The following is a 22,722-nucleotide window of genomic DNA, read 5'->3' as shown; positions in this document are numbered from 1 at the left end:
CTTCAATTACATGTACCATCTTTCAAAAATGATTTGACATTATAATATGACATATTATGACATTATGTTTGAAAGAATCAACCGAAATTACAGCTGTTGCTAATCTTGTGAAATTGTCCAATGAGAATCGAGCATGGGGGAGGGATTCCGGTAATTATGCTGAAACCACGCAATCACAGAGGGCGGTGTATGTTTGAAAATGTGTGCCGCTGATTCACCGCAACGTCGTTGACGGCTGAAGTTTACTTCACCGTAGACTTGCCGTAGTAGTTTTCCGAAGAGTTTAAGGACAGTGGGAAAGTCGGAGGGTGTTGAAGTTATTTTAGCACTACACATTTTTTGGCATATCGAACTGCATACCTAACTTTCTTCTGGAGATCACCATTTGGATAGCGTCTCACGTTGAGCTGGCTAGCACATCTACTGAAGAGTTTCCAGTTGCGAATTTCAGTTGGATGATTGTTTTATGTTGACGGCAGCTAGCCAAGTTATCTGTCGTCAGTCAAACCCCGTTAGCTTTGGATATCCATACTGCTTAAAAACTGTTAGCAAATGCTAACTTCTGATTCCCCTCAAGAAACAAAGTTGTCGTCCTGAAAAAGTAAGAGCGTTTGAAGACATCGACAACTATCGTTGGGCCAACAAGGCATTCCGGATTTTTGTCTTATTTGTTTCTGCAAAGACACCATGGCGGAAACATCGCAGTTTGGCGGAGGCTTTAATGCCAATTTTAACGTTACCTGCACAGTGAAAAAAGCAAGCAATAACAACTCTGCATCAAATGTTAACGTTACACATTTGAAACGGAAAACTCGCCAGTCTCACAGAAGAAATATTCACAATCGGGTATGTAACTTTAGTTTGTTTTCAATAATATCGCGAATGTACATTCAGATACGGCCGAGTGATGGTATTACCAACAATGTATTTCCTGACTTTTTTTTAAGCTAACCTCATATGGTTGACGTCAAGTTGCATGAAGCAGACCTACTTTCATTTCAGTGTGCGTATCCCTAGGTTTGGTTTACAGAAGGGTAATAGCGCTATCCTTATTTTGCTTCTACACTTTATATGTCAGCCCTCTGACAGACTCCTGGTAACGCTATGCCTTGAAACCTCACTGAACTGCACTGGAACTCACTCCTGACATAAGCTTGTTATAAAACGTTATGGAAAGACCCATCGTTCCTCAATCAGGTTCCTTTTGGAGGACTCACCTGTGTAGCCCAGTCTCCGGTATTGCATTCAGACTTTGACATTTTGCAACACCTTTCAGAAATGGGAAAGGACTTTTAGACGAGTGTGGCTTAAAGCGGCCAGACTCGCGGCCTGTTATATCCCCTATCTACCTGACATAACAAAAAAAAAAAACAGGGGCACAGTAGTAGCTTAGGGGCACAGGTGGGTCGCAAATGGGGACAATTCCTGGTCCAATACCAGAGCTCATATTTCCCTTATATTTCTGGCGCTGCTTTTGCCGCACCTGCTTGCTGCTTCTTCACTATTCGGGAATGCCGGGCGAGCTCTGAATCGTCAGTGTAAAATGAGATGTTGACAACGACAAGCTTGTATGAGCGAACCTAGAACCAACAAGGCACCAGGATAATGAGATGACTTTATGTGGTGGTCTTAGTAGAGCAGATTGTTGTAATAACTGCGTCTTTGTCATTTTAGGTGGTCCTGGAGAGAGTTCTAGGCATCACTACAGCTAGCAGTAGTGGTCTGGCCTGTGACCCCAACACTGGTTTGGTCGCGTATCCAGCAGGGTAATATCTCTGCCGAACTCCAGCTTTGCAGAAAGAATTTCAATTGTTTTTGAGACCCTTGAATGAAAGCCTTTCCTTGTTACCTGAACACTTTGATTTTATATTTTTTAATCACAGGTGCGTTGTTGTCATTCTGCACCCGAAGAAGAATAAGCAGAGTCATATTCTCAATACATCTCGGTAAGCATCTGTGTGCGTGTCTGCATGCAAAGGTCTCCAGAAATAAGGTTACTCCTGTAATTCCATGGTTAGCCCCTTTGCTCTTCTAAGCCCTATTAATTACAAGGTGACAGCGGTCCTCTTGGATGAATTCTAGTCCAATCAACATCATTCGCAGGCTCCTGTAAACACAGGTTTCCCCTCGTGGGTCTGAAGGAGTGTAGCTGCTGCCAGCTGTACCAGGTTATAGGGAAGGTTATCTTGGCAGCCATCACAAGGGATTCGCTGCATATTCCTTCTTGTCACACAAAGAGTAATATTTAGATTCTCCCAGGCCTTTTCCATGTGGGGCTATATTTTGAAATGTCCACAAAATGAATGAGTACCATGCTATTTTTACTCCGATGCCAGATTGCAGCCTTGAATATTAAGGTTTGTGTGTGTGTTACCCAGGAAAACCTTCTCTGCCTTGGCCTTTTCTCAGGATGGAAAATATCTGGTCACTGGTGAGGTAAGTACTTGGAATCATTCCTAAAATCCACAGGAAGAAAAAAGATCCTAAAAAAAAACCTACATGCACTGCATGTTCTTCCCCGTGTTTGTGTACAAGAGGGCAGACAAGTCTATCAGTGATTGATTGACCGGGGTCAACATGCACACATGCATATGCCTATAATCACCAGTGGTGTGGGAGATGGCGAGCCGAGTGATTTTGAAGGAGGATAAGTGCTTTCTGCACAGCCGTAGGTCACAGTTATGGCCCAGGGCGCTAGGCTACCAGTTGTTGTTGTGTTCTGATGTGGTCTGCAGCTGTTGCCATGGAGAGGTGGGTTGGTGGTGGGGAAGTTGTTGTACCAACATACAGCTTTTTAAAAACACACACACACACACACACACACACACACACACACACACACACACACACACACACACACAAACAGTATAGTCTATGAGGCAGGCGTGTGTTTGTTGCTATGCTGGTGTTGTATGACAAGCGACATACAAGGTCCCCCTTCTAATTCCCTCACATAATCCTGTTGCAGAGTACGAGAAGTGCAAAGCCTCTTAAATTGAGTTTGTAAACACATGTACTCATGTGTGCACTGGTTATGGGTTCCAAGGATCCCCTCCCCCATCCTTCTCTCCTCCAGCCCTGTTAGTCAGCTGAAGTAAACACAACGGTTTGCAGGGCTGATGTGCTGAAATAAGCACAAGATGTGTCAGATTTAGCATTCTGACCTACATACTCTGACTGCCAACAAAGCACTGTATTGACTTTAGGGTTGTTTGTGTTCTTCCTTTGTGTGTGTTTGTGTCCTTATATGACTCTGGAGAGTCAAAGAGCTCTTGCCCTGACAAGTTCCTCAACTACCCCCCCCCCCACCCCCCACTTATGTGCTTCTTTTGGTTTCCCTCTCTCTCTCACACACACACACACACACACAGAGTGGGCACATGCCATGTGTGCGCGTGTGGGACGTGGCAGAACGGGCACAGGTGGCAGAGGTCCAGTGTCACAAGTATGGGGTCGCCTGCGTGGCCTTCTCCACCAGCGGCAGCTACATCGTCTCCGTGGGATACCAGCACGACCAGACCGTCAGCGTGTGGGAGTGGAGGGTAAGTGGAGCACATACCTGTCTCATGACATCTGCCCAGCCAATCAGAGCTAAGCATAGATGCCCTTAACTGTACATGTTGGCATGGATGAAGGGGGTATATGTTTTGCCTTCTTTTGTAGTCTTAAGTGAATGTGAATTGTGTAGTAAGAAGCAGATAATCAAAAAATAGTTTCAAGGTGCTTTACCCCCCCCCCCCCCCCCCCCCAAACAAGAGATTGTTTGCTTAACTGTTGTGGAAATTTACTTTATAATAACTATTATTTATATATATATATATAATGATTGTATATTAACTGTTGTGAAAGCATGGCTGGTTATGTTGTTTGATTTTGAGCCTGATATCAATGTCCAGGAGGAGTGATGTATTGTTTGTTTTTATCCTGTGAGAGATGAGCTATTTTTGAGGCAGTTGGTACCTTTAGTATTGATCAGTTTAATCTAAGATTGTCTGAGCAGTATTACAGAATAATTTACTGAAGAAATGTGTTTGCAAGGTTACATAATATCACACATCTCTCACTGTGTGTGTGTGTGTGTGTGTGTGTGTGTGTGTGTGTGTGTGTGTGTGTGTGTGTGTGTGTGTGTGTGTGTGTGTGTGTGTGTGTGTGTGTGTGTGTGTGTGTGTGTGTGTGTGTGTGTGTCTCCTCTGCAGAAGGGGACTGTTATCGCGTCAAACAAGGTCTCCAGTCGAGTTCTGTCTGTCTCCTTCTCTGAGGACAACAGCTACTTTGTCACCGCTGGCAACAGACATGTAAAGTTCTGGTACCTGGATGCCTCCAAAGAGAGACGGGTACTATGCCAAAATGCCCTTCAGCAAGACATTTCAATGCATGCCATTGGCTCTCAGATAATATCAATCAAGTGCTCTTAGGGCAAACTCACTCAGTAGATGGTCTGCTCCCGCCCTCTAGGTGAACAGCACGGTGCCCCTGATTGGTCGCTCAGGGTTGCTGGGAGAACAGCGGAACAGCACGTTCTGCGGCCTGGCATGCGGGCGTGGCGCCATGGCGGGCAGCACCTACTCCATCACCCACACGGGCCTGCTGTGCCTGTTCAACAACAAGAGGCAGCTGGAGGCCTTTGTCGACCTCAGGGTAGGTTTAACACCAGTAGATTGAACTTGAGCCCTTCCTCCTTCATTCCAGTTATGATGTTACAGTCGACAGCACAACATATTGACTAAATCTTTGTTTATTTATTAGTATTGTTATATACTATAACGCTATTTTCAGTAGTTATAGTGACTCAATATCAATAGTTATACTGATGGCAGATGCAGAATAGGTTACCTCAGGTAATCAACATGGTGGTCATATGTTTGGGACATCCTATGAAATCCATTATGTAAAATGGCAGCTGACTATGGCCCAGATTGGACTGTCTTCAGTCGTTGTCATCAGGCGGGTACTCCAAGTTTGTGGTTTAGTGACAAACCTGGGGTAAGTTAGCTCAAAGTAAGTGGTAAACCTCTGCTAGTAGGATGAAGCCATAGGGCTCTTCTATTAGGAGGTTTAACTCTGCGTTAACCTACTCAGGTTTGTCACTAAACCATGTACTTGGAATACCCCCCAGGTCTTCTGTTGAAGTGTTTGACACAGGATATACTGGTAGTCAGATATACTGCCATCCTAATGCCATTACAATGTTCTTCTCAGACTTGTTGTCCACACAGATTTAGTTTTACGTCCAAACTCTTCCGTTATTTCTCTCTCTCTCTCTCTCTCTCTCTCTCAGACTTCCTCAGCAGGTTGTCTGTCTGTGAGTGAGAACTATGTGTTCTGTGGGTGTGCTGACGGGATGGTGCGAGTGTTCCGCCCTCAGGACCTGCACTTCATCACCACTCTGCACCGCCCACACCGCCTCGGAGTGGATATCACTCAGGGCATCCAGCCAGGGTGAGAAGCGCGCACACACACACACACACACACGCACACACAGCCTTGGCATGGACATCACAAAGGGCATCCGACCAGCCACACACACATAGTAGACATTCAGGTGTGTGTGTGTGTGTGTGTGTGTGTGTGTGTGTGTGTGTGTGTGTGTGTGTGTGTGTGTGTGTGTGTGTGTGTGTGTGTGTGTGTGTGTGTGTGTGTGTGTGTGTGTGGGGGTTGTGTGTGTGTGTGAACATACAGAAAACCAAGTGCACTCTGCCTGCAAGTAGGCATCACATGGCCCTCCAGGCAGGTTGAGCAGAGATGTGCGCCTGCTGAGAAACAGAACTTGTGGGGGTTTTATTTATTTATTTATTTATTTATTAAATAATGACCTCAGCTTGCAGAGTTTAGTGTATGACTCATAGTCCTTTTAGGCAGCATGTGACTATCCATTTTGATTTGTTTTTATGGAACAATTTTAGGTGATTTGTCATTAAGGCTTTTCTTTCTTTTTTTTTCTCTCTCTCTCTCTCTCTCTCTCCACCCTTTAGGCACTTGTTCACCACAGACCAGAGCGCAGAGTACCCAGACATGCTGGCCTTAACCTTTGACCCTGTTGCTAGGCACCTGACCTGCGTGTATAATGACCACAGTGTGTATGTGTGGGACGTGCGCGACATCAGGAACGTGGGGAAGGTCTACTCGGCCCTCTACCACAGCGGCTGTGTGTGGAGCTTGGAGGTGTGTTCAGCTCGGACCAGGGAAAGGGAATAGGGGGAACCATTTGGTCCCATTCAGGAAGGCTTAACACTGATGCTCCTTTTCCACCAACGGGGAACGGGTTCTGTTGTGCTACCAAATCTCCCTTCCACACCAAATTTCAAACTGTTCTGAGCTTTTTGAACAAAAAACTAACTGGTTCAGGACTTGAAAAGTTGGTTCGCAGCTAGAACCATGACGACACGGTTAGCTGGCAGGTGATCACTGCGATCCGGCATCTTGCTTGTAATCTTTACTTCCGTTGTGCAATGCCCTCTGTTGACGACGCATCCTTGATTTACAATGGTTCTCTTCAAAACTGGAGGAAATGCGGGCTGGTTCGTTAGATGGTACCAAGGTTTAAAGAATCCTCAACGGAACCGGTTCAAGAACCCATTCTATGTTGGTGGAAAAGGGCAATCATTGTCACCCATCTTAAGTTTAAGAATTGTTCCTCACGGTCCTCTAGCTGTCAGTTTTGTGTGCGTGCTAAAAGAAAACTAGTGTTCCTAACCCAGTCCTGGCACTGAAGCTAAATAGGAAACAAAGGACCAAGCCACACACCCTTCCAGCCAATCAACACATTGCTTCAGGAGCAAGGTAGGGAGGGGTGTCATTTGATTAGCTGCTGAGCTCAAATATGAACCTTTTGCCAGAATCACAGACTTTGCCATTAAGCTTTCCAGTCCCCTGTCTACATGGTTTGGATCTTGGGGAAGTTTAGAACCCTCTCATTTGGTCATTTGGATGCAGTGATGTTGTATGGCAGACTTTGCTAAAGCCCTCAGTTGATGAATATGAGCTATGTGAACCTCTCAGCTTGTCCATCCTTTTGGAAATGTAAAGTGGTGTAGCAGTAGTACAATTACCTGTGTGTGTGTGTGTGCTGGTTATCACTCCTGTTTTGTTGCAGACGTACCCAGAGGTGGATGCCCCGTCTGCAGCCTGCCTGCCCCCCAACTCATTCCTCACCTGCTCGTCTGACAACACCATCCGCCTGTGGCTCCTGGACCCCCAGCCGGGCTCCACCCAGGGCCACGGCCTGCCCACCACCCTGCGCCGCAACGTCTACAGCAATGTACGTGCAAGAGAGAGAGACACACACACACGCACGCACGCACGCCTGCCTCTGCACACAGGCACGTGCACTGCAGCATCCACAGCCATGCAAGAGACACGCACACACACTGTCACACAAGCACATATATGTAGATACACAGATCTACATGCACAGTGATTACATTCTTGCAGACACAGGTATGTATGGATACTTATAAGACAGTAAGGAGGATGTTTGTGGATGGAAAAAAAAAAACATTTGTAAATCGTTGAATATTTGTGGATCATGATGCATGCATATACAAACAATAATTTTCCACATAGTTATGTAGACATAAACACACATATGAGTAAGCATACATGGAAAGACAAACACACACACACTCACTCACATACACAAAGTTACATGCCTCAACACATTGGATCAATACAAAGTGAGAAATAGGTTGCTGTATGCACTAGGTCTAGGACACAAACTGAGATGCCCTCTAGCATTGGTGTGTGTGTGCATGTGTCTGTCCACCGGTAGTAGTCAAGGACATGTCCTGCTTCACGGAGACAGTAAGAACCCAGCTGTCAGAGCTGACTTGATCGAATATGACTGCAAAGCTGAGGGTGTAAAACGCCCATGAGTTGTTTTTCTGCTGTTGTGTGCTTCTTAGTTTTGACACGTTACACTTGGTCACTTTCCCTGATATTTAGTAGGAATTGAAAATGATTAGCGTTAGCTCAGCGGGTAGTGGGTGTCTGCCAAAATTAGATAAATATATTTGTTATGTAATCAAATGCTTTATCGGTCTATTAATGACTGTATATGTTTGTGTGTTATAAGGACCTGATGAGGATCGTGTATGTGGGGGAGGACACTCAGCACTTGCAAACTGAGCGGGCAAGCGAGCGGGCAGAAGGGGGCTCTCTAGACGGCAAATCAGGCATCAGGGTTCTGGGCATCAGTCCAGATGGCCAGCACCTTGCTGCCGGAGACCGCAACGGCAGCCTGCGGTGAGAGCGATATATGGACACACACACACACACACACACACGCACAGTCATATTTTTTTCACATTCGCACCAAAATGTTACATTTACGCATACCCACCATTGCTATACTTGTGTTCTTCATAGCACCTGTATGACGCTACTTTCTCTTCATGAATCTCTTTTGGTGTGTGTGCACTGAAGCTGTCTGAACCTGCTTTCCTCAACCTGCTACTCACTATCTGCCTCGGTGGCCTAATCTCTTGGCAGGATATTTGAGCTGCAGTTCCTGGATGAGATCGCCAAGATCGTGGCACACGACTCCGAGGTCCTGTGTCTGGAGTTCTCACCCACTGACACCGGTCTGTGTCTGGCTTTACAAAAGAGTATTTTGAAGACGCAAGCACTGACGAAAGTCGTGTTGCCAAATCAGAACCCTCAAAAACTTTTCCTCCATGTTTATTGGATGGGGTTAATTGTTGCAGAATAACACCATATGGCCTTTAGAGATTTGCATTAAATAAAGCACACTTGGAATGAACGTTCTTAAAATGAATGTCCCCCAGGCAGTCTTATCTCTGTTCTGCAGTTCACTGTGAGGTTCTTGTCTCCTCGTATCTGAGCGTCACGTGACGTGACCTGTCGCTTTTGTCTGTGTCAGGTCTGCGTCTGCTCGCCTCGGCCAGCCGTGACCGCCTCATCCACATCTTCAACATGGAGAACAGCTACAGCCTGGAGCAGACTGTCTACGACCACTCTGCCTCCATCACTGCCATCAAGTTTTCCGGTGTGTGCGCATGCCCCACCTCACTCTCTCCCCACTCTTTCTCACTCTCTCTGCCCTTCTGTCTATCCCCTTCTCCTTCTATCTCTCTCCGCCTCAGAAAAACAGAAACTGAACATGCATCCTTTGCTTACCTCCTTACTCTCCCTGAGGACATGTCCTTACATGTCCTCGTGATTGTCACAATGTAGCTCAAAACAGGCAATATCTGACTTCCTTTAACTCTGTGTGTGTGTGTGTGTGTAGGTGAGGGTTCAGATGTGAACATGGTGAGCTGTGGGGCCGATAAGAGCATCTACTTCCGCACAGCCGAGCAGGTAGGTTTGTGTGTGTGTGTAACAAGCACATCGTGTTTACATACCAGGTCTAGGATGAAAAAAGTCCCAGCTGTGGGTCAGGTCAACGTTAAAGGTAGCTTTGATAAAATGAATGGCTGGAAAATTCCACGAATAGGCAGCCTTCTAACCAGTTTAAATGAAAGTGCATCTTTAGTTTCTTCTGTTTCTTGCTAAAAGGAACTGTGCCAAGTACATTTGTTTGCTGTAGCTTTCTGAATGTGCTTTGTTTCTGGTTGTGTCCTTCTGCCCTGCAGACAGCGGAGGGTATGTCCTTCACCCGCACCCACTACGTGGCAGAGAAAACCACCCTCTACGACATGGACCTGGATGCCACAGGCACACAGGCAGCCATTGCCTGCCAGGACCGCAACGTCAGGTGTGGCTCACTGTCTGTCTGACTCTCTGTCTGTGTTCTGCTCAAATGATCAGGATTGTGATAGTGGATGGATGACTGGTTGATTCATCTATTTGGCAACATTTCAAATAGAAAGGGCTTTATCGGACTGTCCTCTCTTCTTTTTCTGTGTGGACATGTTTGCTGTTTTTGTGTCCTCTGTTCAGAGTGTACAACATCAAGAGTGGCAAGATGATGAGGTGCTTCAAGGGCTCCCTCAGTGAAGAAGGCACTCTGCTGAAGGCAAGTTGTGTGTGTGTGTGTGTGTGTGTGTGTGTGTGTGTGTGTGTGTGTGTGTGTGTGTGTGGGGTAATGACATGTTGAATGCTGAGTGCAGTTCTATTTTCCTGTCTGTAGTTTGGCCTATGTTCCTCACAGTGACGGCAGCAGAGTGTGATTTCTCGAGCAGTGATGCTGATGGGTAACGTAGAGACTGCGTGTGTCTCCCTCCACAGGTTCAGATGGATCCCTCTGGAATCTACCTGGCCACCAGCTGCTCTGACAAGAACATCAGCATCTTTGACTACGAGTCTGGAGAGTGTGTGGCCAGCCTGTTTGGGCACTCTGGTACGCCCCACTTTTACTCTACACCCTCAATCTGATTTGTCTTTCCAACAGTCTCACAGTAGTGACATTCTTTAAAAAAAATACAATCCACTCCTGAGACTGCGGAAAGATCGACAAGTAAACAAACAAGTATCCAAATATGTAGCTTGCTTGCTCTCTCACACTCTCACACACACACACACACACACACACACCATGCTGCGAGTGAGTGCTGGCCATCTGTGGCTGATACTTCTAACTTTTGTGTTCATATAGATACGTATATAATTTTTTCTTGTTGGTTTTGAAAAAAATTAGATAAATAAATAAATAAATAGTGTGTGATTGTCCTGATACAAAGAGGGAAGAGCTGATGAAAGAGATGTAGGCGCTGAACAAAGCAAGTCAGCAGCAGACAGGTCTGCCATGGCTGACCTCACAGCAGCTGATTCTCCCACAGCTGATTGTCTGGTGCAGTTGACCGACCCCAGTTGACCCCAGCTACACCCCTCACTGATGAGTGGCTCCCAGGTGCGGTGGCTGGGGCTGGACCAGCCATTGAGGGTTTCTGTGTGGGGGGAGCCAGCGTGTTTGGGCCTGTTGAAGTAGTGCCCACGGTAGCTGATTGGTGGCTGAGCTTACTTCCTTTAAGCCAGTCATAAGTGATTCTGGTGTTGGCACACTCACACACACTGGAGAGATTGAAAGGCAAAGGGCAGATGTATGGAAATGGAGGCGTTTTTTACGAACTGCAGACAAAGAGAAAGTTACCAAATTTTGGAAAACCAAACAAAGTTAAGCAAGATGAAACTCTTATTGATGAGCATTCCTCTGGCACAGATGGATACTCCTGATTCAAATTGGTCTGAATGTTCGCAAACCGGTGTGATTGTGATTTACAAAACTGCACACAGAAGCAAGTTTCTACAAGACATTAAAGGATTAAAATGACTGTGGAAAACTACTTCCCCTGATTACAGTTTGTCAGCGAATTTATGGACGATGTTCACAAAGCTTTTGTACTTGGTTTCCCTTTCTCTTGACTTCAATTTCTACAAAGCAAATGAATGCGTTTGTTGTTTTCTTTTGTTACACTGGTGTTAAGATAATGCTCTCCGTTCCAGATGATTTGTGAACTTTTTGTATACTTGTTCTTTTGTGTATGAACCATTCATGTGATCTCTCTCTCATTCTTCAGAAATCGTGACTGGCATGAGGTTCAGTCAGGACTGCAGGCACCTCATCACTGTGTCTGGGGATAGGTGAGTGAGGGAGTCCGTCAGAATTTGTTGACATTTGTTTTTTTACATGATGCAATCAAATGCACTCAATCATTAGTCGCATTAATCACCTTTAACTGCAAGAAATGCATATGTGATGTTTCTGGTGTTTTTTTTCCTGTGTGTTTGTGCGTATAGCTGTGTGTTTGTGTGGCGCTTGGACTCCCAGATGACCAACTCCATGAGGAAGAGGCTGGCGGAGAAGAGGGAGAAGGATGGCCTCAGGAACGCCTGTGCTGCCAGTGAACAGCATGCGCTGCGGTGAGACACACACACACACACACACACACACACACACACACACACACACACACACACACACACACACACAGTTGGTCTGCAGCTATCTGTCTCAGTTTTGTCTCTCTCAAGGAGGCTGAGATGAACTCTAGTATCAGAGGGCAATGTCTCTCCCTTGATCTGACTTCATGGACTGTTTCCAACATTAAAAAAAGGTCTCGTGTGTGTGTGGGTTTAACACATACATATCATTGTTTGTAGTTGTTACGCCCCAACTTTAGTGGCCCTATGGGGCAAACAAACAGTCCACCACTGACCCAAAACGACTACTAAAACACTTTTTAAAAGTACCAAATCCATGGGATGTATTAATAAAAAGTACACAGCAACTACATGACAACCATATCAAAACATAGCTGTAATCCCAGTTTGAGAGGCAGCAAGACCAGCAGTCCCCAAGCTAGAAGCCTCTTCCCTGCAGCAGGAAACTAGAGTCTAACTGTTGTTGAATCACCTGGCCAGGTGCATCTCATCTGGCAATCAGGGGTAGCACAACCTGGGCGAAGCTACAGAAAAGGGAAGGAAAGTGATAAACAAAGAACATATGTGGCCGTAACAGTAGTGCATAAATGTAACTCAAATTGGTCTGTGTTCTGGTAGTATAAACATAATCTGGTGTTCCAGTGTTTATGATCACGGCCACGTTCATCTAGATTAAACCTGTATTAGTTTCAGTTTTATGACCAGTGGTTTAGTAAAACAGCCAGGGTCATCTGAAGCCTTCTTCTACGTGCTGTTCCTGAATTGGCCTCAGTAGAATGTGCTCTCACTTATGGCTGTAAGGGGAAAGAAACATGCCCAGTGTGTTCATGATTGACCTTGTAAGTAAGCTGCTTAAATGCACTGTTACAGTGTGTTTAATGGCATTAGAAAAAATTATATCTGGATCTAGTAAAGCTGCAACACTAACCACATCACCGCCATACCGCGGCTCTAGGAGGTGTATCAGTTAGCGCAATAACAGCCCCCCCCCCCTTATTTGAGTGCAGCCATCCTCATGTAGCTTGTGGCTTGGTCTGGTCTTGTGTATGTGGATTTTTTTCAAAGAGCATACACGTAACATTTACCGCATTATTGTAGCCTGACCATCGACTGACCATTAATTACACACAAATTAAATATGTACATTTTGCATTCAAATAATAGTGAATATAACATTTAACATAATCCAGGTGTTAAAAATTAAATAAATGGTCGTTATGGTCGACAGATGTCGCGGCACTATAGGCTTTCATGATCCTGCGCCAGAGACAAAACATCAGAATAGATCATCTGTAGTTTTTAGTGACACAGCTATAGCTAACACAGCCACACACAGTGACCATGGCAACAGACCAGAACGTGGCACTGAGTTGAGTTTTTGCGCCCCAAAGTTTCGTTAATTGCAACCTAATAATAATAACCCATAATTCTCATGACTACACATCATGGCCGCGTTCATAGACAAGCTAGACATGCCATGCAGAAATAGTCTGTTTGTTTGTTTTATTTATTTATTACTCCTTAGCATATTCAGGAACAAGTAACAAAGCGACGAAAACATAACCTCCTTTGTGGAAGTAATTAAACACGGGGGTTTGGTTGTGGTATTAGCACAAATCGCAAGATGGCATTCTTCGAATACCGCAGTAATAACATTTCTACCACAGGTGAGCTAAATGGGAGACCGAGGTTATACATCCAAAAACGTTTCCCTCTACATACTTACAAGTTACTGGTTCATGAAGAGGTGGCTAATGCTGCTCTTACCTTGTGAAAGCTTTCCTTAGTAATATTTGTTGTTGTGCCACGTGTGGTTCTTTTTTCCCCCCCACATGTTTGTAGTTGCCTCTTCAAGTCAGTGCTGCTTATTGTTTTACCTTATTAGAGGTAGCTGAGGCACCAGTGATCAGCCCAACAGATACAAGTAATCAAAGAAGTGTGTGTGTGTGTGTGTGTGTGTGTGTGTGTGTGTGTGTGTGTGTGTGTGTGTGTGTGTCCAGGAGAGAAACCTACATCACGGTGCCCGCAGTACTGGATGTGGCCCAGGAGAAGGAAGAGGTAGAGGAGGATGCAGCATTGTGTGACGAAGAGCCCCAGCACACCCCAGCTAGGGTTGACTCAACCCAGGGTGAGTGCAGGGAGGGTGCTCTGTCAAAACGCCCATCGGACCACAGAGACTCTCTACTGAGGTCAATAAAAACTTCATTGGGAGTGGCTTACAGCAAGGAATGCTAACTGATATGACCCTGAAATGATGTCACCAGAACATCTCTGATGGTTCTCATCCCTGGCCTTTTTGAGGCTTTTAGCCTATGGTGAATTTTCATTCCTAGATTACTCTGGCTTTTATGGGTGAATTGTTCAAGTATAACGAAGTAGAAAATGACTTCATTATAAAGCTGTAATGTACTTGTTAGTGATGCTGTTAAACTGTTGGACATCCCTGCTTGGGTTTTAGAGGCTGGTGACTCCATGCTGCTGCAGACCAATGGCAGACTGCCCATGTGGGCTCGCAAACTGGTGAGAACTGTGGGAAAGATGGACAAGTAAACAAACATGTATCGAAATATTTACAGTGTGCAAGGGGACTGTACCTTTGACCCAGACCCTGTCTTATAATAATTTCTCTCTCTCTCTCCCCCTGCCCATCTCTATTCCTTTCTTCTCCCTCAATCCCCCTCTCCTCTAATGGCACCCAGGCTGCAATGAGCTCCGCTGCCCCTGCTGCCCCTGCTGCTCCTGCTGCGGGTCCCTCAGCTCCGGGCCCCTACCAGCCGCGGGGACGCTGGGCGGAGCAGTCGGACCCCCAGGCCATTCGCTCGCTGCTGGAGACGCGCAGCTTGCAGCTGGCCCTCTCACCAAGCCCCCAGAGACTTGACGGGGAACACCGTGTAGACGGGGAGGAGGAGGAGGCTGACTCCCACTTCCACCCCCAGAGCCTTGATAGCCTCATGGATGAGGAGGAGGAAGAGAGGATGGAGGAAGAGGAAGTAGAAGAGGAGGAGGATGAGAAGGTGGGTCAGAGAGCTGATGTTACAGTGTGTGAATATGCATGATTCATATGAGATTTTGTGTGTGTGTGTCATGAGGTATGTTAAATATTGATGTTTGGTGTATTTGTCATCATTCATACTTCCTGTGACTTCTGAGAGCCTACCCCTCCATACATTATTTCCCACGTGTCAGCCTTTAGTCGGCTCTCCTCCTGACTCCCATCAGGACTCACTGACTACTGCTGTTTCACTGAAACCCCCCTCACCCAGTCACATGAGTCTGATCTGATTTGGGTGACTCACTTTTCCCACCCTCCACACACACACACGTATCCCGTACAGCATGTGACTGAGAACGAGCTCCTGAGTGAAGTCATACTGTGTGTGTGTGTGTGTGTGTGTGTGTGTGTGTGTGTGTGTGTGTGTGTGTGTGTGTGTGTGTGTGTGTCTGTGTGTCTGTGTGTCTGTGTGTCTGTGTGTCTGTGTGTCTGTGTGTGTGAGGGAGAGGGGGGGGGGGGAGAGAGAGAGAGTGAAGTCATGCTGTGTGTATGTGAGAGAGGCTCGGAGATCATCCCTCTGAAACACACAGTGGTGTAAACTTAAAGGGAACTGGCACTGAATTTTGGCAGGAGTGGGGGAGGTCAAAGGAAACGGAGGAGTGAGTGAGTGAGTGAGTGAGTGAGTGAGTGAGTGAGTGAGTGAGTGAGTGAGTGAGTGAGTGAGTGAGTGAGTGAGTGAGTGAGTGAGTGAGTGAGTGAGTGAGTGAGTGAGTGAGTGAGTGAGTGAGTGAGTGAGTGAGTGAGTGAGTGAGTGAGTGAGTGAGTGAGTGAGTGAGTGAGTGAGTGAGTGAGTGAGTGAGTGAGTGAGTGAGTGAGTGAGTGAGTGAGTGAGTGAGTGAGTGAGTGAGTGAGTGAGTGAGTGAGTGAGTGAGTGAGTGAGTGAGTGAGTGAGTGAGTGAGTGAGTGAGTGAGTGAGTGAGTGAGTGAGTGAGTTCGGGGGAGAGCACTTGCCAGCTAGCGAGAGGAGAAACAGAGAGAGGAGATATGAAGGGCAAAGCGCCCCCCCCCCCTCCTCTGTCTCCCCCTCTTTCAGTTTCACTGCAGCAAAGCAGCAGCAGCGAGTCAGCACCTCCGTCTCCGCCAGTCTGATGCTTACGGCCACAGGTGAATGGAGCGCATCGCTATGCCTGTAACCACGGAAACCAGAACGCTCACCCTCGCTCTCGAGTATCCTGGGACGGGTTACTAAAGGGTGACTAAATATTCACCTTTTCCGTGTGTGTTGTGTGTTGTGTGTTGTGTGTTGTGTGTGGTGTGTGTGTATTGGTGCAGAGCTCGAGCGGCCACTTTGAGGCGGGTTTCCAGAGGCCTGGCTGCTTGCCGCCGCCTGCCGTGGAGGAGCTGTTTGGCCCCGAACGCAGCTCTCTGGAGAGGAGCGACTACATCCTGTACCCGGCCAACAGCACCACACTCACAGGAGGAGATGGGTAAACACACACATTCTCTTATTCCCACACACACACACGCTCTTATTCACACACACACACACACACACACACACACACACACACAGATGCATACAACCACCTGCACCGAGTCAGCATGTTCTCCACTGCTGCATAGGCAAATTGGCAGGACATATTTATAGTGGAATCAATATGTAATCAGACTTGATTGTCTCTGTATTGCTGCACATGTTTCTTAGTGTCTAAGTGCAGTTGAACTGTCAAACACCAGTGTCATAGAGGGGAGGGGGAAACCAATATTATGTGCTGTGTTTCAATCTCAACTCAAAAAGTATGTGTCTGTGTGTGTGTGTGTGTACGCTCTCTTTCTCAGTGACTTTGACGTGAAGGCTTTATGTGAAGAAGGGGAGGAGCTGAGCCCGGACAGTGCTTGTTGCGTGGGCTCAGCAGAGAGCCGGGGGTCCAACCAGGAGCCGGCGATGGACCGTGAGTCCTTACCTACTGATGCCTCTCCTCAGCACCACAGATGTTTAACATTGACCAACATGGTCATAGTCTGTATTACTCTAAGTTTAGAGAAGGACATGGGCGGCCCACCCTAGTTTCTCTACTTCAGCTTTCGTAATTGGCACAACTCTGGTAGAAGTAACATGTCAAATCCATGATGTCATCATCTGCTTTTTCTTTTCTCGTCTCCATCCATCCATCCATCCATCCATCATCTCTTCACATCTTGTCTCATCCTCTCTTCTCTCCGTGTGTCTCCTGTCCTCTCTGCAGATGCAGCAGACACGGACTCCATGAGTCAGGTGAGCTCCACGGGCAGTTCCGGGGTGGAGGAGGAGGAGGACGAGGAGGAGGCGCCTGAGATGCTCCTGCGGCAGCACTTCGACACGTTGGCCAACAACCTGGCCAATGACGGTGAGCTCCCAACGCCACTCTCCCCTCAGAGTCCGGCTGACGCAGGAATACACATAAGTGTGTCTGCTCACTCACGCAGTCAGGTACTGTTCACGGGTCAAATATGTCTTTATGAACATGTTCTCGTGTGTGTGTCCCAAAGCGGAGAAGTTTGACACCGACCTCCGCAGCCTGCAGCCAGCGCCTGACAGCAACTTTCTCAACCCGCGTCTCAGCATCTCCACACGCTTCCTGTCTCGCTTCCAGAACCGCCTGCGGTCAGTCACACACACTCACTCACTCACTCACTCACTCACTCACTCACTCACTCACTCACTCACTCACTCACTCACTCACTCACTCACTCACTCACTCACTCACTCACTCACTCACTCACTCACTCACTCACTCACTCACTCACTCACTCACTCACTCACTCACTCACTCACTCACCCCTTTTGTGCCCATTAGTGTGTTGTGGGGAACACACACACACACACACACACACACACACACACACACACACACACACACACACACACACACACACACACACACTCTCCTTCAGTGGCGCTCAGTTCGCTGATGTCCTCTTTGCCCTTTCAGAGGTGTGGGTTGTGGCGCGTCTGCCCCCCGGTCTGCAGCGCTGCCCCCCAGCATCACAGAGGAGTCGTCCCCCAGCAGCAGTCCACCCGCCCCCGCCCCCGCTCACGCTCACCACACCCCACAGGTAAGAACCGCTCACCTGGACAGGCCACTCACTGAGACAGAGCAGAGACCACTCTTCCATTGGAGACATGATGTTGGCCTTTTGGGGATTTGGGTTCTAGGGGGCTGTGTACAGTCAATGAAAACACATTCATGACTGCGACACCAAATGTTCTGCACACCAGACAAAGACTAAAGTTCACTTAGGTAGAAGATGGCATAGGATGCAGTGGCTTAACATAAGTCTAAGATTATCTGTGCCATAAGGCTCTGTAATCACATTTCAACATAAACGGTTTGTTCCCCTTTGCGCCCCAGATCTCCGTAAAGCCTCAGCGGGTCAGTGACTGTGCCGTGGACCTTCCCCCAGCGACTGAGGAAGGCAGGAGCCGAGGTGAGTCATGGCTGTTGTCTCTTCTTTCCTGCTCCACTTGTTTGGTGAGTGTAAAGTAGCAGGCTGGGTCTGAGTCAGATCGGTGGCAGCCAACGTTTTTTTTTTTAGTTTTTGTTTTATTTCTGTAGAAGTGCAGGCAGATTTTTTTGGTTCTTTGTTGAACCACTCGTTTTGTGAAATAGTTTGAACTGAAAAGAAAACAAAGATCTCTGTGTGTATGAAGGACTGCATTTCTCAGGATGTGGTTGGCATCCTCAAACGGTGTCTGGTACGTGGTTAGCCTGTTGGTCTGATTCTCAGAACTTCATGGGTATAATTATGGCTCTGTGTTGACACCTTTTGGATATTAGAACTTTCGGAGCCATTTTTCCACAGATGGGTGGATCTGTCCTACTCTTGGAGATCCCCTTTCACTGCATTTATTTATACCCCCCCCCCCCCCCATCTTCAACATACTTGAGTTAAGTCCTCAGTAGCGCTCCTGATTAGCTCGACCATCTAATTTGGCTAAAGAAGAGCAGTCGGCCTGTAATAACGCTGACCAGTCAGGTTTCCTTGGAGCAGGGACAGACAGAAGATGCACAGGGAAGGGGGTGGCAGTTGAGAACCTCTGCTGTAGCTGGATGGGCCTTCATTCCTGTTGATGGTTTTGGAATAATGCTGGTGTTGATGGTTTGATTGGCACTGGCTATGAAGCTGAAGCTGTGAGGAGCGTGAAGTCCCGCCCACCAGGGCCCAGGAAGCAGCACTCGGCGCCCACCCAACGACGCCCACGCCCCCTGCAGAGTCGCCACAGCATAGCTGCCATTGGGTGGAATAACCCCCTGGGAGGTGTGTGTGTGTGTTTGTGTTGGACTGGGTTTGTGACGGTTCTGCACAAGATGATCAGGTCACAGTGGGGTTGAGACTCTTCTCATCTCTCTCTCTCTCTCTCTCTCTCTCTCTCTCTCTCTCTCTCTCTCTCTCTCTCTCTCTCTGTAATGCGTCTGTGTGATTTGGTTTACACCCTCTTCATAATTTCCTGTTCACGATTCCTCTTGGCGAAAGTGCCTTTACCTATGGTGTCCGGGGGCGTGTTGGTGCCATTCACCATGTACATCAACCAATCAGGCATGAGAAATGTCCAGTTGACTGTCCCCTATCTTCTCCTCCTCATTGAGTTGTTTTACAAATGTGTGTTTTTGTTGTTGTTCCCTGCAGAGATAACAGACAAGGCCCTCTCCTCTCAGTCCTACATTGAGAACGTGGCGCCAACATCAGCCCAGAACACACTGAGTGGCCCCTTTCCCAAACCCAACCTCCCGGGATCGGAGAAGGATGCTGGGCTCCGCTCCTCTCACCAGAGCTATATGAGCACCACCACCAGTTACCGTGCCAAGGTGTCCCGCACAGGGGCTCAGGGGGAGGCCCCCAGAGGCCACACGACGGAGGAGCCTCTCCAGCCAGCCAAAGCCTCGGGCCCCAGGGCTCCCTCCATCCAGGACCTGAGCATGGAGCACGGAGACTTTAAGGAGAACCTGCCACCACCTCTTCCTCTGGCCTCCTCTTCCACCATCACTGCCTTCACCTCTGAGACGGGTCCAGCCAGCCTCCCTTCCACGCCCATGGCCACCGCGGCCTCCTTCAGCCTGTTGCCTGGCAACCACAGCGCTAGGGCAGCCCTCCGCCTGGACCTGTCGGTCTCCGACTGCCCGCCTCCCGAATCCCAGAAATCCCGGCGGCGGACAGCCCCAGAGGGCGCAGCTCGGCAGGCGCTGGTGACCCCAACAGAGATGAGGTCGTTGGGAAAGGAGGGGAAGAGGCGCATCAGCGGCATTGAGGATAGCATGACCCCCCGCCGTCCTCTCTGCTCCAGACTCCCCACTACTCTCCCTGCCCACTGCCCATCTCCAGAGCCCCCTCAAGCCAGAGCTGCAGCGGGGAGCCCCAGGTCGGAGCCCCAGGTCCAGCCACAGCAGGCCGACTTCCTCCCTGGTTCAGTGGCATCTCCTGCCATGGAGAACATGTCTTTCCCAGACCGCCCGGCGTCATGCTCCAGTCCATTGGACTCAGGTGAGGAGGACAGATGGGGGAGGTTTGACCCGCTGTACTGCAGCTTGTCAATTTTCATGCAAAGGGTTTGATTTTTGTTCTCTGAATTAAGCCAAAAAAATGTTTGGGTATTTGTATTACAGAAATGTACTACTATTTCAAGGTACATGGCATTTACAGGGAAAATAACGTTTAGGTGTCAGGTAGGAAGGGTTAGTCCTGCAGTTTGATTGAGCTTTGATTTAAGGTAGTCTTACTATTGAACAGAAGTCTTTGGCATTGAGAGTGCTCTTTCTTGATGTCATGTTCCAGATGCACGTAATCGGTCTTGAGTTGCATTGCAATCTCATGTCTGTGAACGCTGGTGAATGGCTATTAATCTGGTTGCTGGTTACTCCTTTTGGGCTTCTAGCTGATCCGATGGAGTTGGAGAACTTGCAGACATGTAACCAGATGGTGAACGAGCTGAGGCACACCATGAAGAGAGCCGTGGGTCTGTACAGCAAGGTGAGCGTCAACACAAGGCTCATTGTCTCTGGGGGAAATACCCACTCTCAACTAATGCCTGCACAACGGTGCTGTGTCATACTAGGATGAGTTCTGCCTATAGTGATGCTGTAAGGTAACTTGAGCGTGGGAATGATTACGCTAACGAACTCGCCATTCTGATGACCTTCGCAGGAATAGAGACTATTTCAGAGGCAAAGTTGCTTCACTTTGGGTCTGTTCTAAACAACTGAAATGGCAACATGTTCTAGCTGCATTAACAAATCAGGAAACTTTCACAACACCTTAAAGGGCAAGGCGGACTCTAACTGACTAAGTCTGGCAGACGTTGACACGTCAATATTACCTACAGCAGTTGTAAAGGTACAAGCCACGATTTTTGGTGTTGATATTTGAGCCCAGCAGCCAATCAAAGAGCACCTCTCGTCTTACATTTTCCTTGAAGCAACATACTGATTGGCTGGAATACTGTATGGTCCGAGCCACTTAGTTTGTTTCCTATTTAGAAAGCCAGCACTATGTACGCCATGTTTTAAGTGCACACACAGAATGTTAACGTTAGAGAGTTAGAGGACTGAAAGTTTATTGGATTAGAATGGCAGACTGCACCTTTCAGGTAAATGAGATTGAAGTCAAATGTAAAGATAAATAGTAAGATATAATGCTGTCTGCCTCCACAGCTCTGCTCCCAGGCCGACCTCCCAGATCAGGAGGCCCAGATGCTGTCCATTCTGCAGGAGGCATTTGTAGGGGTGCGTGACGAGCTGGACTCGGTCTGCATCCACTCGCCGCCTCCTCCTCTTCCTCCTCCAGAGGACTCCCCCGGCCGCCAGCTGAAGGACCAGCGCGCCGTGGCTCTGCTGGAGCGCTACTCCGAGCTGCTGCTCCAGATGGCGGAGAAGAAGCTGGACACCAACTGAACTCATTCACCAGTCCTAGTCCCAGTCCCTCAAATCCCCTTCAGATATCCATGCCCTACTGCTCGCCTTTTCAGTTTCTAACATGCATGATGGAGTGGAGTACATACACACACAAATCTGGGACTTCCTTTTACTGTGAACACTTTACAGCCACCAGCCACCTTAACATTTTTTAATGTACCTTTTTTTGTTTGTTTTTACACATGTTGACTGAACGAAGATCTTTGCCTAATATTTGTATGTCCCATATGTGGCCAAGGTGTAAAAGTACTTTCTTCACAAACACCAAACATTGGGATTTTAGGAGTGGTCCTTTTCCAAGATTTTTTTTTTTTTTTTACACTTGCAGATGAAGTATATTACACTGTCTGATTCTAATTTGCAATGTCATAAAAGCCAGAGTCCTTTTAAATGAATGGATAGTAGCTATTAGGATAGTTAGTAGTAGGATTTTTCAATCACTGCTGACCAGTATGTTTTGGCCTGTGTTCTGCACCAGAGTTTTCCTCTCGATCAAGTGGTTAGGTACCCTAGAGTTCCACAGCACCTTGGAAAGGCTTTGTTTTTCTCTTGTATTTCTGGTCCTCCTCTGGTATACCTTACATGTATCATATCAACATATCTTAACAGCCAAGTTAGGCACAGGGCATGCTGGTGCACAGAGATGATTTTATCTTGGTTTTTGTTTTATTAAAACAGTATTATTTGTCTGTAATATTGTCGATGTGCAATCCTCTGATATCCTTGTTTGTCACCTTTTTTGTTTCCATGTGTAAAAATGACATGTAAATATGTTCAGTAATATTTGAAAAACCTTCATTACATTTTAAATTGGTTTTAATCTGATAATAAATTGTTTTATACCTTTTCTATAGGATGTCATGTATCAATGGACTACTCTCACAAAAAGCCCCCCCCGCCCCCCCCTTTTTTTTAAGGGCTTAACAAGAAATTATCATCTAG

The 22,722-nt window shown here is 47.3% G+C and overlaps 1 protein-coding gene across 3 annotated transcripts; it reads left to right on the top strand.

Annotated features, from left to right (window-relative positions):
- Window positions 1-95: 95 nt before the first annotated feature.
- Window positions 96-22,629, top strand: wdr62 (WD repeat domain 62). 3 transcript variants are annotated; one of them, XM_012816656.3, is made up of 32 exons: window positions 96-846; window positions 1,675-1,766; window positions 1,884-1,946; window positions 2,379-2,436; window positions 3,372-3,542; window positions 4,197-4,334; window positions 4,456-4,638; window positions 5,279-5,439; window positions 5,973-6,162; window positions 7,094-7,258; window positions 8,072-8,241; window positions 8,488-8,579; window positions 8,879-9,004; window positions 9,248-9,318; window positions 9,594-9,715; window positions 9,901-9,976; window positions 10,189-10,300; window positions 11,478-11,541; window positions 11,698-11,820; window positions 13,842-13,969; window positions 14,300-14,361; window positions 14,541-14,855; window positions 16,166-16,320; window positions 16,673-16,785; window positions 17,080-17,220; window positions 17,363-17,477; window positions 17,806-17,929; window positions 18,226-18,301; window positions 18,998-19,132; window positions 19,502-20,353; window positions 20,745-20,839; window positions 21,520-22,629. In XM_012816656.3, exons 1-32 carry the CDS (start codon window positions 688-690, stop codon window positions 21,757-21,759), a joined length of 4,887 nt encoding a protein of 1,628 aa, XP_012672110.2. In that variant the 5' UTR covers window positions 96-687; the 3' UTR covers window positions 21,760-22,629. The 3 variants fall into 3 exon arrangements, with proteins under 3 accessions (XP_012672110.2, XP_031429000.1, XP_031429001.1); XM_031573140.2 differs by having other exon boundaries at window positions 18,989-19,132; XM_031573141.2 differs by lacking the exon at window positions 18,998-19,132.
- Window positions 22,630-22,722: the final 93 nt, after the last annotated feature.

The sequence above is a fragment of the Clupea harengus genome, chromosome 9, assembly GCF_900700415.2.
Source record: "Clupea harengus chromosome 9, Ch_v2.0.2, whole genome shotgun sequence".
NCBI lineage: Eukaryota > Metazoa > Chordata > Actinopteri > Clupeiformes > Clupeidae > Clupea > Clupea harengus.
This window is presented reverse-complemented; position numbering and strand designations above follow the sequence as displayed.

What these genes read in the sequence shown, in the direction of transcription:
- wdr62 (XM_031573140.2), top strand. Translation starts at nt 688, where the DNA reads ATGGCGGAAACATCGCAGTTTGGCGGAGGCTTTAATGCCAATTTTAAC. An exon ending in CATATTCTCAATACATCTCG is followed by an intron (nt 1,947 to 2,378) that starts GTAAGCATCTGT and finishes TGTGTTACCCAG; the next exon opens with GAAAACCTTCTCTGCCTTGG. An exon ending in ACTCAGGGCATCCAGCCAGG is followed by an intron (nt 5,440 to 5,972) that starts GTGAGAAGCGCG and finishes TCCACCCTTTAG; the next exon opens with GCACTTGTTCACCACAGACC.